Here is a 13,760-nt window from a genome sequence, read left to right as displayed (position 1 = left end):
CTCCTTGTCATCTCCATGAGAGTCCTATTTCTTCTCTCCACTACGCCATTCTGTTGTGGAGTATACGGAGCTGTCAGATGTCTCTTTATCCCAGTTGATTCACAGAAAACATTGAAATCGTTTGACGTGAATTCACCACCTCTGTCTGTTCGAAGAGTAATGATTTCTTTCCCAAGTTCCTTCTCCACACTACTCTTGAACGCCTTAAAGCTCCCAAACGCCTCACTTTTCTCTTTTAGCAAGATTGACCACATATATCTTGAAAAATCATCCACAATAACAAATATATATCTGTTATGTGCTAAGGTTGCGGGTGTGATAGGTCCGCATAGATCAGCGTGAAGAAGCTCTAATGGCTTAGAAGCTCGGTACAATGTGGCTTTTGGGAATGACAACCGTGTTTGCTTCCCAACAAGACACGATTCGCACAGCTTCTTCTCTTCTTTAATCTCTGACAAGCCATGAACCATCTTCTGTGTTGACATAGCTTTCAAAGCCTTAAAGTTAATGTGGCCAAGCCTAGCATGCCACTTCCATGTTTCATCCTCGATCCGAGAGTGCAAACAGACTGGTCTTCCCACCTTAAGACTGATTTTGTACAGTCGACTAGTTGATCTCAGCACTCTCACCAACAGTCTGTCATTTGGATCGTGAACTGTCAACCAATTCTCTCACGCACATCACAGCCAACTTCTGTAGCCTGTCCTAGGCTCAAGATATTGCTCTTGAGGTCAGGAATGTAATAGATATCATTCACTAGAACCTGTTCCTCACCTTTACTCTGAAAAATTATCGATCCTTTACCTCTTATTTCTACACAAGATCCATCTCCAAATTTTACCTTGCCTCCAATGTTTTCGTTGAGTTCAGAAAAATACTCCTTATGACCTGCCATATGGTTGCTAGCTCCATTGTCTAAATACCACATCCCATCTTCCTAGGTGTAGTTTCTTGGAATAACTCTTTCTTCATTCAAATAGACAATTTCATGTAAGAACAAAGCTTTGTCCGCTTCCTCTGTTTCTAAAGTTTCGATTTTGTTAGCTTCTTGATTTCTCTGTACTTTCTCCGGACATTGTGAAGCGTAGTGACCAGGTTTGTCACAATAGAAACAAATAATGGTCTTCTCCTTCTTGTCTTGTGTCTTGTTCTGTTCTGTATTTGACCGATCCTGTGTATTGTACTGATTGTTATACTGCGAATTGTTTCTCCCTCTACCTCTTCCTCGGTAACCTCTTCCTCCATTGCCTCTCCCTCTACCACGTCCTCTGCCTCGAAAGCTATTATTACTACCGTTGTAATTCGTTTGAAACTGATCTGAGTTGGAGAACAACAGTTTCGTTTGATTTTCTTCAGGAAGTCCTTCTCCTGCAATTCTTTCTTCAAACGCTTTTAACCTACCCACTATATCTTCGAAGCTTGTGGTGTTGAGGTTGAGAACTTGCTTAAGCGAAGCTACCATGTGAATAAACTTGCTTCTAGGTAGACTGTTTAAGAACTTCTTCACAAGTCTAGAATCTTCAATGACCTCACCAAGTGCTCCTGCCTTGGTTGCAATCTCCGACAATTTTCCAGCAAAAACATCGACCTTATCACCCTCTGTCATTCGTATTTTTTCGAATTCTGACATGAGTGTCTGCAAACGAGCCTCCTTGACACGTTCAGCTCCAAGATTCCTAGACTGAATTGAGTTCCAAATCGCTTTAGGAGTACTCAAGTTACCAACTTGCATGGTGAGTGACTCTGGAATCGACTGAAACAACAAAGCAGTAGCGATGTCGTTCTTCTTTGGATCATCGGATCCTGGTTCTATTGTTTCCCACACTTTCTGAATACGCAGCATGATCCTCATCCTCATGGACCATACCGTGTAGTTTGTTGAAGTCAGAAGGGGACACTGCAGAGAGATCCCTTTCTCTAGCTCCTTCGGACGTGATGTTTCAACAATTTCTCCCATAGTTGTGGTTTTGCTTGTTCAAAACTTCTGTAATCGAAAACACTTCTTTGATCGATTGAACCAAAAGCTCTGATACCAAATATAAGATAGAAAAGACTTTTGTATTATAAGAAACCTCTCTTATGTTATTGCTTAGAAAATCTCCTCTCAAAACTAAACAATGTTTTCTCTCTTTTCTTATATCTTGATCACACCTCAATCAAAGATATATATAGAACTTAATCTCCTATTTCTATTTGGACTAACTAACTCCTAATCCTTTAAGGAATTGTCCTAAGCCTCTCTTGTCCTTATCTTCCTTGATAAGAATGTCTTGGGCTTTAAGTCTTGAAGTTTATCCAACAACAGATGCGCTCTATCTCCTTAACACAAGCACTGGGAAGACGAAACGCGGAAATCCAAAAATTAGTGAGGCTAGCTATTACAGAGCTGAGAAGTTGCAGCCTCCCTGCAAACGACAAGAAGCGGTGCTTCCAGGAGCTGATGCGTTGCCGTATCTTTTCAATCAGAGGAGTGCAGTCCGATGGTAATTTTGCTGTCATAGTTCTATTGTTTACCCAAGTAAATACAAGCTACGTCTATTTTCTTATTCAAATAGCTTTCAATAGAGATGCAACACCTGTTAGCTACAGAGTGGGTTAAGCTCAAGAGACAAAGGAGATAAGATGATCGTGCATGCCAAAGCAAAAGCACCGAGTAACTACAACTTTGCATTTGCATGGAAATTTGGAAAGTGATTGCGCACATGATGGCCAAAAAAAAAGATTTCAAAGTTATAGAACGCGTTTTGCTTTATTTGAATTATTATTATTTTCGCTCAAAACTAAAGACAATTTAGGGGGTGTTATTGAATTGTGGATTTTAAAGGAATTTGAAGTATTTAAAAATCAGGTGTTATTCAATTGTGTATTTTAAAAAATCCATTAAAATATAGCGTTATTCAATATCTAATGGATTTTGTTTGATTTTGGATTTCAACGTATTTTGCTTCACAATAATGAACAAACAAAATACCACACTTTTTTCAAGCATTTCATTTTTTTTCTCCCCTCTCTCTCTAGATAGATCTCTAGCCTTTAACATATTATTGATTTTTTTTCTCAATCCTTTTATATAATCACACTTATTCATCAGATCTGTGTTATTTTTTAGAATTTTTTTGTGTTCTTTAAATTTTTTTCTGGGTTCATGATCTGTAACTTTTTATTTTCTGGGTTCAATGTCTGTTTCTTCCTCCACAAATCCTATGTCTGTGTTATTTTTAAGAATTTTTTTGTGTTCTTTAACTTTTTTTTTTGGGTTTATGATCTGACACTTTTTTTTCTGGGTTTATGATAAAATCACACTTTTTCTGGATTCAATATCTGTTATTAACCCTATGTCTATTGAAGACAAATACAGTTTAATTCAAGTTTTTCATGATCTGTGTAAAATTCTGGGTGTTATTAATTTAATATGGTTTTGGTGTATAACACAGTTTATGAATAAGTTTTTTTTTTTCTATAAATAACTTAAAAAAAATTATAACAATCACCAAAAATTCATTATCAATGACTTTCAAATCCACCTTATATGCATTATAAAATCCACACAAATGCATTAGACTTTTAAATCCACTAATGTCCTAGGTTAATTAAAATCTATTAAAATCCTTAATCCAATAACACCCCCTTAGTATCATTTTCACTCAACTTGAAGTCGGTTCGGACATAACCATCACCGGTATTTTACGAATCTGGAGTAAAGTGGAACCGAGGTTAATCTAAAATTTGTTTAAATTCTGTTCAGTTTTTGTTTCATTGTAAAATTTGAAGAACAGTCTTAATTTGTTAATTACTTAGACGTTGAAAATATAAGCAAATTAATATTAAAAGTTCTCTGCATGAAAGTGATTGCGCCATGATGGCGAAAAAAGATTTAAAGTTTTTTTTTTTTTTTTTGACAACAAAGATTTAAAGTTATTAAACGCGTTTTTGCATCTTTTTTTCTTTTTATGTTTTCTTCAAAATATAATTAATCGTATTCACTCATCGAGTTAAATAGTGATTGCCGATTGGTTCCAAACTTGAAGCTTTTGGACATAATAACAACAATGCATCTCAGTTTTATTTCTCAAAGCTGGAATTAACAAAAACAAAATTGAGGTTGAATCCAAAGGACGGCTTTTATTGAATATGGGTTTTTGAAAACGCTACGTATACTAGAAATGGTATAGAATTTGTCAATTTGACAACAGAAATGCATGCAGTAGTCAGTATAGGCTCCGATAAATTGACCAAAAGATTAGATTAACAGTGTAACACAAAAATAAGTGCGATATGAAATGTGAGGCACCGACTCCACACAACTTAACTTTTTTTCAATTTTAAAACCGACATGTTATGCTTTCTCATATTTTTATTTGTGCTTTCTAAATGAATTATCATATATTAAATTATGGAGGTGGAAAACTATAATGTAGACTTCAACCTACCAGAAAGATAATTAGTTTCTCATACAGGTTAGGCTTCCAAAATAAAATAAAAAATAAAAATATACATATATATATATATATGAGGAAAAATAAACAAAGTAATATAAACAAGCTATACAATGTTATAAAAATTGCGGATTTAGTTTAAAAAAAAAAGTACAATCATGTACGATAACATTTGTAGCCAATTGTGACGGAAAAATGCACAAACAACATTTAGCAGCACTGAATGCACCATTTTATACAAAATCCAGAGTATAATGCTAGTCTACTGCCATATGTTATATTCGCATACAGACTAGTAATAGAGAACATCCACAGCTAAAAAAACACAGCGGTATTGTTAATATGTGAAACAAGGTATTTTGTGGTGGTGGAATGATGTGTGATGAATGTATGCAATGGTGATATATGAATGGAATGATGGATGGGTGTTTCAATTCCCCTTATGCTGTTGCAGTATAAGAGGTATCAATCCTAAATGAGTGTTTGTGAGCAATTAAGATGTGCATATGAATCTAAGTTAAGACAAATATGATGATTGTTTGTCACTAACAATCCTAAGATGGAAATGTAAAGATGCAGAAGGTAAACTACAAGAACTAAGAACTAAATGCAAATGAAACAGAATGATTGTAACTGTAATGAAGCAAGAACAGAAACAGAAACTACTACTAATGAACTAATGCAAGACAATTAATGAACTGACAACTAAATGAATGCAACTGGAATGAAACAGGAATGAAACAAGACAATCACAAATCATAAACAAGAGTTCTGGGGATGAACTCGAGCAAGCACTCGACCGAGTGTAGGTCGAGTGGGTGGTCGAGTTGGACTTAAACGTGAAAACAGAGCAAGACAATAAAAACAGAGCAATGCTAAAACAAATCAAACAACAAGCAAGCTACAAGATTAAGACTTTAAAATCAATAAACAAAGAAGGTTCCTGAGGATGGATTCATGGGATGAACTGATCATTGTGGCTATCTAACTTGGTCAACAAATCTCAAGCAAACTTTGAGCTAACCTCTAGACATATAAATCTAAGACAAGTTTCTCCCACTCTCATGGTCAAGAAACAATCAAACCTATGCAACTCTAGACTTGTTCTCACACAGTAAAGAATCTACACAAGCAGGCATTAAGCAATACATCTCAAACCAAACAAGACCTCTAATCTCTTAGCAAGCCTAATGGTAAGCTCTAGATCTAGCCTTATCTATGCTTCTTAAACATTGGTGTGATGCTAAGAAGCTTGAGATCAGATCCTACCCTCTCAGATATAGGATCAGCATTAAGGACATCTAGCCTAGAAGAGATCTACAACAATCAAGCTTGACCAAATCAAATAAACCACAAGATCAATCCATCCTAACCATCCTCAAGATCCTAAGCAAACTACTCACAACAATACATGATAATCAAAGTCAAAAACCCAGAAAATGTTGAAACTTGCATTAAATGAAAGATGAAATAGAGATCTACAATATTGATGAAAGGATGAAACTCAAATTCTCAATATTAAGAAAGTTATTGAACCAACAATATTGAAGAATCTAAGAGTTTTCTTAAACAAGTACAAGATCTAATAAAAATAAAATGCAAAAGGAATAAAGCTAAAAAAGGTAAAAACTAGGTTTAGAGAATATCTAAAAAGCTGGACAAAAGACTGGACTCTTTGGTGGCTGCAGGTACAAAGCCTTATATAGTGGGGAAGTGGAAGCCCTAAAAATAGAAAAAGTCAAAGCAGTCAACGGCTTGGTCAACTCGACTTGTGCTCGGTCGAGCTAGGGGTCGAGCTGGCTTCTCACGTGCAATCTCCACTCGGTCGAGTCCTCCTCAGCACACGGTCGAGTGTCTGGTCGAGTGTGCGGTCGAGTTGGACTACGGACCTTGTTGTTTCAGCCTTAACTCCCTTGTTTCCTCCTCATGATTGCCTCACATCTCTTCTCCATTGTTTCCATGCTCCTTAAGCTCCAAAATCACCTGTTTATGCATGAAAACATGCAAATGCAATGCAACTAAACTCTAATGCATGATTGGATCAAAAGCTACACAATAATGGCCTAAATGGATAGAAAAAGATGCAAAAGATGTGAATAAACTAAGGGAAAACAAGGCAAAATATATGAACATCAACACCCCCAAACTTAGTCTTTGCTTGCCCTCCAGCAAATAATCAAAGACATAAGAAGGTAAGTGAGGTTTGAAAGTGGGATCTCAGCTCCTTAAGCTTGCAAATAGACCATCTAGAATCAATGTCCAAATTACTAATACTATGATGCAAGTTGAATGAGCTGGAATAAAAGACTTTAGACAAGCATTTCACAACCTTTATTGATTTGAGCCTAAGACATCCACATGCATTCAAATCAACCATTTCCTTTAACATTCATTAAACAAGAACATGGATCAAATCTATGCAATGCTTAAACTCATTTGGCTTGGTAATAAAGGGTTTTGAGACAATGATGGTCTCTGTTTAGAGTGGGTTTATCAAAATCAAGGTTCTCTCATGAAAATGGATTGAGCTTTAGAAGAATGCTAAAGGTAAGAACACTTAGACACATACAAGAATAAAACCTTGTCTACCCAAAGGCACCCAAAGACTTCATCCTATCAATCTAAACCCAAATGATCCTAGTGCTACCCTTTGCTTCTTCTTTTCTCTTTAACCCTTTTCTCTTTTGGTTTTCAAGTCTTAGGAGATGTTTCTTATTTGATCTTTCTAGTGGGATGGGGGAATCTTACTTATTTGCTATGGTTCTCTTTTCTTCTTATTCATAAGACATATAAGCATTTTTGCTAATCTTTCCTTTTCTTTCTTTTCTTTTCCTTAACTAGAACCATTTTAATCAACACTTTACTTCCCATCCTTTCACTATACTTTGCTTAAACACAATCTCCTCTTAAAGACTCTACCCTTTTTCTTTCTCTTTTCTTTCTTTTCTTTTCACAACAGCCAAGTCCCAAACCCAACAAGTGAACCACTAGTCCTATCTAGTTTGAAAAATGCAAACTAGAACTACACAAGGTCTTACTCTTGTCAGTTCAAACCTAACACTTTCTACCAAGCTCAATCCCAAAAATAGGCCTCACACACTCAAGAATAAACAAGGCTTGAAAGAAGGTTTGGTTTAGGGGTAGGGGAACTGATCTTAATGATTTAATCAGCTACTTGGATCAACAAGAGTGGTAAAAAGGAGAAAGATGATCCAAGTATGTATATGGTATCCATGAGTTTAAAGCAATGCACACATTGATAATTGAAAGTAAATATTAGGTTCTTATAAATAGGAAATGGTTTCAAATCTCAGCATGCTTCAAAATAGACCAAATGCAATGCAGGAATTCAAAGCTTGGTTCAATCTTATTCTTCTAACTACTCAACTAGCATCAAAGTACTAATAACTTGGGCATTGATCCTAGTCTAGTGAATAAGCTAGCTAGCAAGGCAAACTCATCATAGATCCCTAATGCAAATATTATACAATTCTACATGAAACATGCTAAACAAGATCCTAATATGCAATGCAAACTACATGAACACTCTTTTTTTTATGAAGATTTTTTTTAAATTTTTCAAATTTTTATGGTTTTTCTATGCCTTAGATGCTAATGCAAGTTCTAACATGATGATGATAAAAATTTGAAATAAGAAAACAAAACACAACATCAAATGCTATCTCAAACCCTCCCCCAAACTTAAATCACACAGTCCCTTGTGTTAAAGAAAGTTGTGAGAGGATTCAAGATTTAAACACAAAACACAACATCAAATGCAATGGTATAAACAATGGTAAGGTGATAGTGGTACCTTAGGGGTTGTGGAAGAAGTTGTCCACATCCATCTGCATGCTGTCATAGGAGTAGTTGGGGTCAGGCTGGTGGCTTGGAGATGGACTTTGGGGCAGCTCGACTATGGAGATCGACCTGGACTCGGTCGAGTGCATGTCCGACTGGGGGGGTCGAGCTGGACCGCGTGTCTCCATTTCTTGAGTCTGGTACTGCTGGTACTGCTGGTATAGTGCTGGATCCATAAAGTATTAGGGTGGGAAGGGAGGGTAATTTGGATAACCTGGATAAGCAGCTGGAGGTGGGAAGCCATAGGGTGGTCTGGGAAGGTGCTCGGCCGAGTGCATTGGAGGTGCTCGGTCGAGTGGGTGCTCGAGTGACCCGGTCGAGTGCCTCGAAAACTGATGTTCGCGGGTACTTGAGCTCCTCTTCCTCTGATTTGGCTCATACATTGAAGCCCTAGCTGGTTCCACAGGTTCCCCAACCCTTGAAAGTGCTCTAGTTGAGCTGCTTCTCCTCAAAGGGCTTGAATGTTGACTAGGAGATGAGTTTCCACTCTTCAGCTCAGCAATCTCCTTCTTCAAGCCTTTGATAGACTTAGCCATGTTGGTCACCTTCTTCTTCAGCTTATCAAACCTCTTTCCATGCCACTTTCCCCATTTTTGTAAAAGAGTCAACCTCTTGGCATTCTCCCTCACTCCTCTACTATCTCTTGGGTTAGGCTCATAATCTTCAAAGTAGAACTGCTCCTCTCCATCAGCTACTTGTGCATTCCTAGCTTCCTCAACTCTATGTTGAATCACCCCATCAAACCAATGCTCCTCAGCTGGCCAAAAATCAATGTTTGCTCCTTCTTGAATGGTGGTGAGCTCTTGGTTAGGCAATATAAGTTGCTTTTTCCCAAGTGTTGGAAGCTCAAAGTTGAAGATGTGGTTCCCTTGATGCATTTCCTTGGCTAGGATGAGAGTAGAAGTGAGGTAGCTTGAGTCAACCCATCTTGGTGAGACCCTTTCTCCTCTAAGTTGAACTCTAGCAGCTTGTAGGATTGGAGTGATGATGCCTCCAATGGTTAGTGCTCCTCTTGACCCTTTGTTCTCCAACTTTCCTACCCAACTTCTCAATTGGATCATGTGGTAAATTAGCACCATTCCCAAGTCAGTCTCCACAGTGCTCCCAAGGATGATTGTACCATTTCTTGCTTGTAAGATGACTCCATTGAGAGCCAAGTCAATCATCTTAAGCTCCCCCTCATTGATGTTCCCAGTTTCCTTCCTTGCAAAGAAGGTATTGGCAAGGGCCTTGTGGAAGTACCTTAGGACTGGGCTCCTTATCCTTGAGCTCTTGGAGTTGGAGGATGAATAGTACTTGTTATCCCCAATGGTTTCCCACACAGCTAACAGTTCTTCTCTTGGGATCATCAAAATCCTATTGCTCCCAACCTCAAATCCAAACACACTTGCTATCTCCTTCATTGAAAGCTCATGCCTTTTCCCTTTGATAGTGAAAGAGATGTGACCAGCTCCATGTTCAGCACTCTTCCTTGCATATGTGTGCAGCTTGACAGTGGCTAGGAACTCACAGCTTTCCTCCTTGTAACCTTCCATACACAGCCCCATGAACTTGGTGAGATTGCTCTTCTCAAAGAGGTATTCCACATCCTCATCAATGGCAAGCTTCTCCATGGTCTCCTTGTGAGGATATCTTGTTCCCAGGAACTCCATCCTCATGAAAGCATCATAAAGCTGTCTCTTTGTCAGCCCACAAGACTCAGCTTCTCCATCATCCCTCAATTCTTCTTCTTCATACATCTCCTCACTTTCACTTTCACTCACTTCCTCAACTTCAACAGCTGGCCTCTTCCCTTTGGCCTTGTGTTTCCTCATAAACTCATTGATAATAGGCTCTCTTTCCTCCTCACTCTCAGTCCTTTCAGGATCTTCCTCAACAGATTCTCTCCTTGGATACGGCATCTGGCTCGACCGACTGCTCGAATCAGCACACGGTCGAGTGGTCGATCGAGTGGCCCGTCGAGTGACTCTCCCAGTTTCTCCTCTTGATTCAAGGTCAGCATCACGACGTTCCATGGAGCTTGCAGCGGTTTGGTGAGACTTTCTGGTGATCTTGGAAGACATTTTCAAAAGAAACTGAGGGAAATAAACTCAAAGCTCAAAGTTAATAGGTTAGTGACCCAAAAACTTGAAAGAACAAAGCTTGAGCAAGAGATGAACTTTGAAAGAGATTTTAGAGCTTGAATTTAAGTGTTTTGAGCAAATGAGAGAATGTGAGATGCATAGGATCGTGCAAGGGCTATTTAAAGAAGCTAAGGGGACAAGGAGACAAGGGTGGAGCGTCCATACCATTCAAATTTGAATTGGGAATCTTTGACTTGCTTTTGGCTGTAGCTCGACCGCACACTCGACCAGCACGTGGTCGAGCTCCTTGACCAATTTTGAAATTTCAAAATTTTTCTCCTTGTTCTTCCCTCCACTCGATCGTCCTAACGGTTTGAAGATGAAATGGGCCTTAATTCACACCCAGCTCAGCCGAGTACCTCTCGTGGACTGGTCGAGTGGGCCTGCTAGTTTTCTTCTCCAAGTCCACAACTCTCCTTAACCCACTACATTCTCACTAAAAGCCTGTCCAACAAAAACATAAAAGAAAACACATCAAAACTACTAAGAATTAAAACCATATTTACAAAGGATACCTTAGGGACTTCCTCCCTAGTGAGCTTGTTTAAAGTCACTAAGCTTGACTTTGGTTTCCTTCTTAACTTTGGTCTAGATACCAAGGAGGTGATGAAATCCTCCCTGGAACCTCTTGGTCACTGTGAAGTTGATCCTTGATCACCTCACCCTTAGCACACAAACCATACTTCTTCTTAAATTTGAGCCTAGGTCTTGCTTTCCTCAAAGACCTCTTGTTCAGCTTGACTTTGAGATCCTCAACCATACTTGACAGCTCTTGAACTGACCTCTTAAGCTTCTCAACAGAATCCTCTTGAAGTGGAAGCTCAGCCTTAGGTTCTCCTTCATCCTTGAAAACCTCATGATCAACTCTCTCTTTGATAGTGAAGGGTTGATCATCAATAGTAGGCAGGTTGGTTGGGTTGTAGATGTTGAACTTCATGACTGTATCCTCAGCAATGTTCAAGGTCACAAGACCTTCCTTGACATCTATTACTGCTCCAACAGTGGCTAAAAATGGCCTCCCTAACAAGATTGGATCTTCAGGCTCCTTGTCCATCTCTATGACCACAAAATCAGTGTGAACCCTTGCCTTCCCTATCTTGAGTGGGACATTCTCCAACCTTCCAACTACCTCTCTATTTGTCCCATCAGCTAGGCACACATGGAGTTTAGTGGATTTGAAATCAGTTCTCCCAAGCTTTTGAGCTAGGGAGTATGGCATCACACTTGTTGAAGCTCCCAAATCACAAAGACATTGATTGTAGTGGAGGTAACTGATTGTGCAAGGCAGATAGAATGGCCCTGGGTCCTTAAGCTTAAGTGGGATGATCACTCCTCCAAGGTTCTCAAGATCCTTCTCATCTTGAGCTTGAGCCTTCTTTACTGACAAATCAAGCAGAAAATCTCTATAGAGAGGATATGGTGCATACTGTTCCAAGGCAGGTCCTCTCTCTTCTTCTTGGTAAGCTATGATGATCTCTTGAATAGCCATCACTTCTTCCTTTTTCTCAACCAAAGCTTCTTCCTTCAAAACCCTTTCTTCCTCTTGTTGCTTAGCCAACATCTCCTTTTTCTCAATGATTTCCCTTAACTCCTTGATCCTCTGTGCTTTGAAACGCCCAGGGAATGGTAGTGGAGGCTTGTAAGCAGGAGGAATGTACTTATCAGGCTTGACAGCTTCGGAGTCCCCAGCTCGATCGACCACTCGAGCATGCACTCGGTCGAGTGTGTGGTCGAGCTCCTGGTCGAGTTTGCTTTTGAGCTCCTGTTGCTTTGCACAAATGTCACTTGGAGCTTCAGTAACTAATGAATTCCCCCAAACTTGGACTTCACTGTCTTCAGTGACTCCTTCCTCTTGAAATTGAATGGCTTTGGCTGTGAACTCCCTTGGATTTTGAACAGCTTTTCCAGGGAGTTGGTTGGGTTTTGGAGCTGAAGTAGATGCTATGTTACCCTCCATATACTTCACTCTTGAATTAAGACCCTCAAACTTCATATTCAGATCATTGTACTGTGATGTTAACCTTTGGTTCAACTCAGCAAATTGCTTGGTTTCCTCAATCTTTCCTTGTGTTTGCCCAATCAACAACTGTTGCATCATAGCTCTTAAGTCTTGTTCTTGGCCTTGGTTAGTCTGAAACCCTGGTGGGGGACACAACTGAGGCTGGAACATTTGGTGTTGTTGTTTGGGGATGTAGGTTTGTTGCTGTTGAGGCTGTTGAGGTGGATAGACTTGGTCTTGAGGATTAGCCACATTGGTACTCCTATAAGAGAGGTTGTTGTTCTTGAACCCTCCTTGGTTGTAGCCTTTGAATCCTCCTTGATTCTGCATGTAGCACAACTCAGCAAACTTAGTCTCCCCCTCTTGAACTTGAGCCTCTTCTTCACCAATGAAGTGAATAGACTTGGACTGGCTAAGAAGGATCTTGTCAAGCTTCTCATTGACCATCTTCAAATCTTTCTTATACTTGTCCTCTTGATCAGTTGTGGAGCTCCTTATGGTTCTGTCATAATCCTCATTATAATTGCCATCAGATTGAGCAAGATTCTCTACTAACTCCCAGCCTTCTTCTACATTCTTGTTGAGGAAGTTCCCATTAGAAGCTGTGTCAAGCAACATCCTTATCTTTGGAAGCACTCCTCTATACAAGGTACTCAAAAGTGACTCATTGCTGAAACCATGATGAGGACATTGAGTCTGATATCCTTTGAACCTTTCCCATGCCTCACAAAAGGTCTCATTGTTCCTTTGAGCAAATCCAGAGATTTCATTTCTCAATCTAGCAGTCCTTGCATTGGAGAAGAATTTGGCCAAGAAAGCCTTCTTGCAATCATCCCAAGTTGTTATTGCTCCAGTAGGAAGAGTCTTCTCCCAAAGGTGAGCCTTGTCTCCAAGTGAGAATGGAAAGAGCCTCAACTTGAAACCATCTTCACTTACTCCATTTATCTTGGTTAAGCTACAGATTCTGTCAAACTCATCCAAATGATCAAGTGGGTCCTCCATTGGCAATCCATGAAATTTGTTGGCCTGGATCATGGAGATTAATCCACTCTTTATTTCAAAGTTGTTGTTTGCTACAGTTGGAGGCACAATTCCAGCCCTTTGGTTGTGAGTGTTGGGTGCATCTCCAGCACCAATGTTCCTTGGTCTCTGAACCTGATCCTGATGATCCATTGCTACTATAACCTCTTGTTGGTCCTGAACAACTCTCCTTTGCTTAGTTCCCAAACCCTTTGTCACCTTGTGGATGTTGTCAATATGCTTGAGAAGATGGTCCTTTCCTTTAGACCTTGTGTGCATCAACAAACACAAACGATTTTTCCCAGGCAAGCGACTGAGCAC

General features: G+C 39.4%; 1 protein-coding gene and 1 non-coding gene across 2 annotated transcripts; one reads left to right on the top strand and one right to left on the bottom strand.

Moving 5' to 3' along the window:
- Positions 1-937: 937 nt before the first annotated feature.
- Positions 938-1,957, bottom strand: LOC147938646 (uncharacterized). Its single transcript, XM_087465699.1, has one exon. The coding sequence runs from the start codon at positions 1,955-1,957 to the stop codon at positions 938-940; it is 1,020 nt and encodes a 339-aa protein (XP_087321825.1).
- An 11,135-nt stretch (positions 1,958-13,092) lies between these two features.
- On the top strand, positions 13,093-13,199 carry LOC147938645 (small nucleolar RNA R71). Its single transcript, XR_015567527.1, has one exon. It is a non-coding gene; the product is annotated as a small nucleolar RNA R71 (small nucleolar RNA).
- Positions 13,200-13,760: the final 561 nt, after the last annotated feature.

The sequence above is a fragment of the Camelina sativa genome, chromosome 9, assembly GCF_030686135.1.
Source record: "Camelina sativa cultivar CO46 ecotype springtype chromosome 9, ASM3068613v1".
Lineage (NCBI taxonomy): Eukaryota > Viridiplantae > Streptophyta > Magnoliopsida > Brassicales > Brassicaceae > Camelina > Camelina sativa.
This window is presented reverse-complemented; position numbering and strand designations above follow the sequence as displayed.

What these genes read in the sequence shown, in the direction of transcription:
- LOC147938646 (XM_087465699.1), bottom strand. Translation starts at nt 1,957, where the DNA reads ATGGGAGAAATTGTTGAAACATCACGTCCGAAGGAGCTAGAGAAAGGG.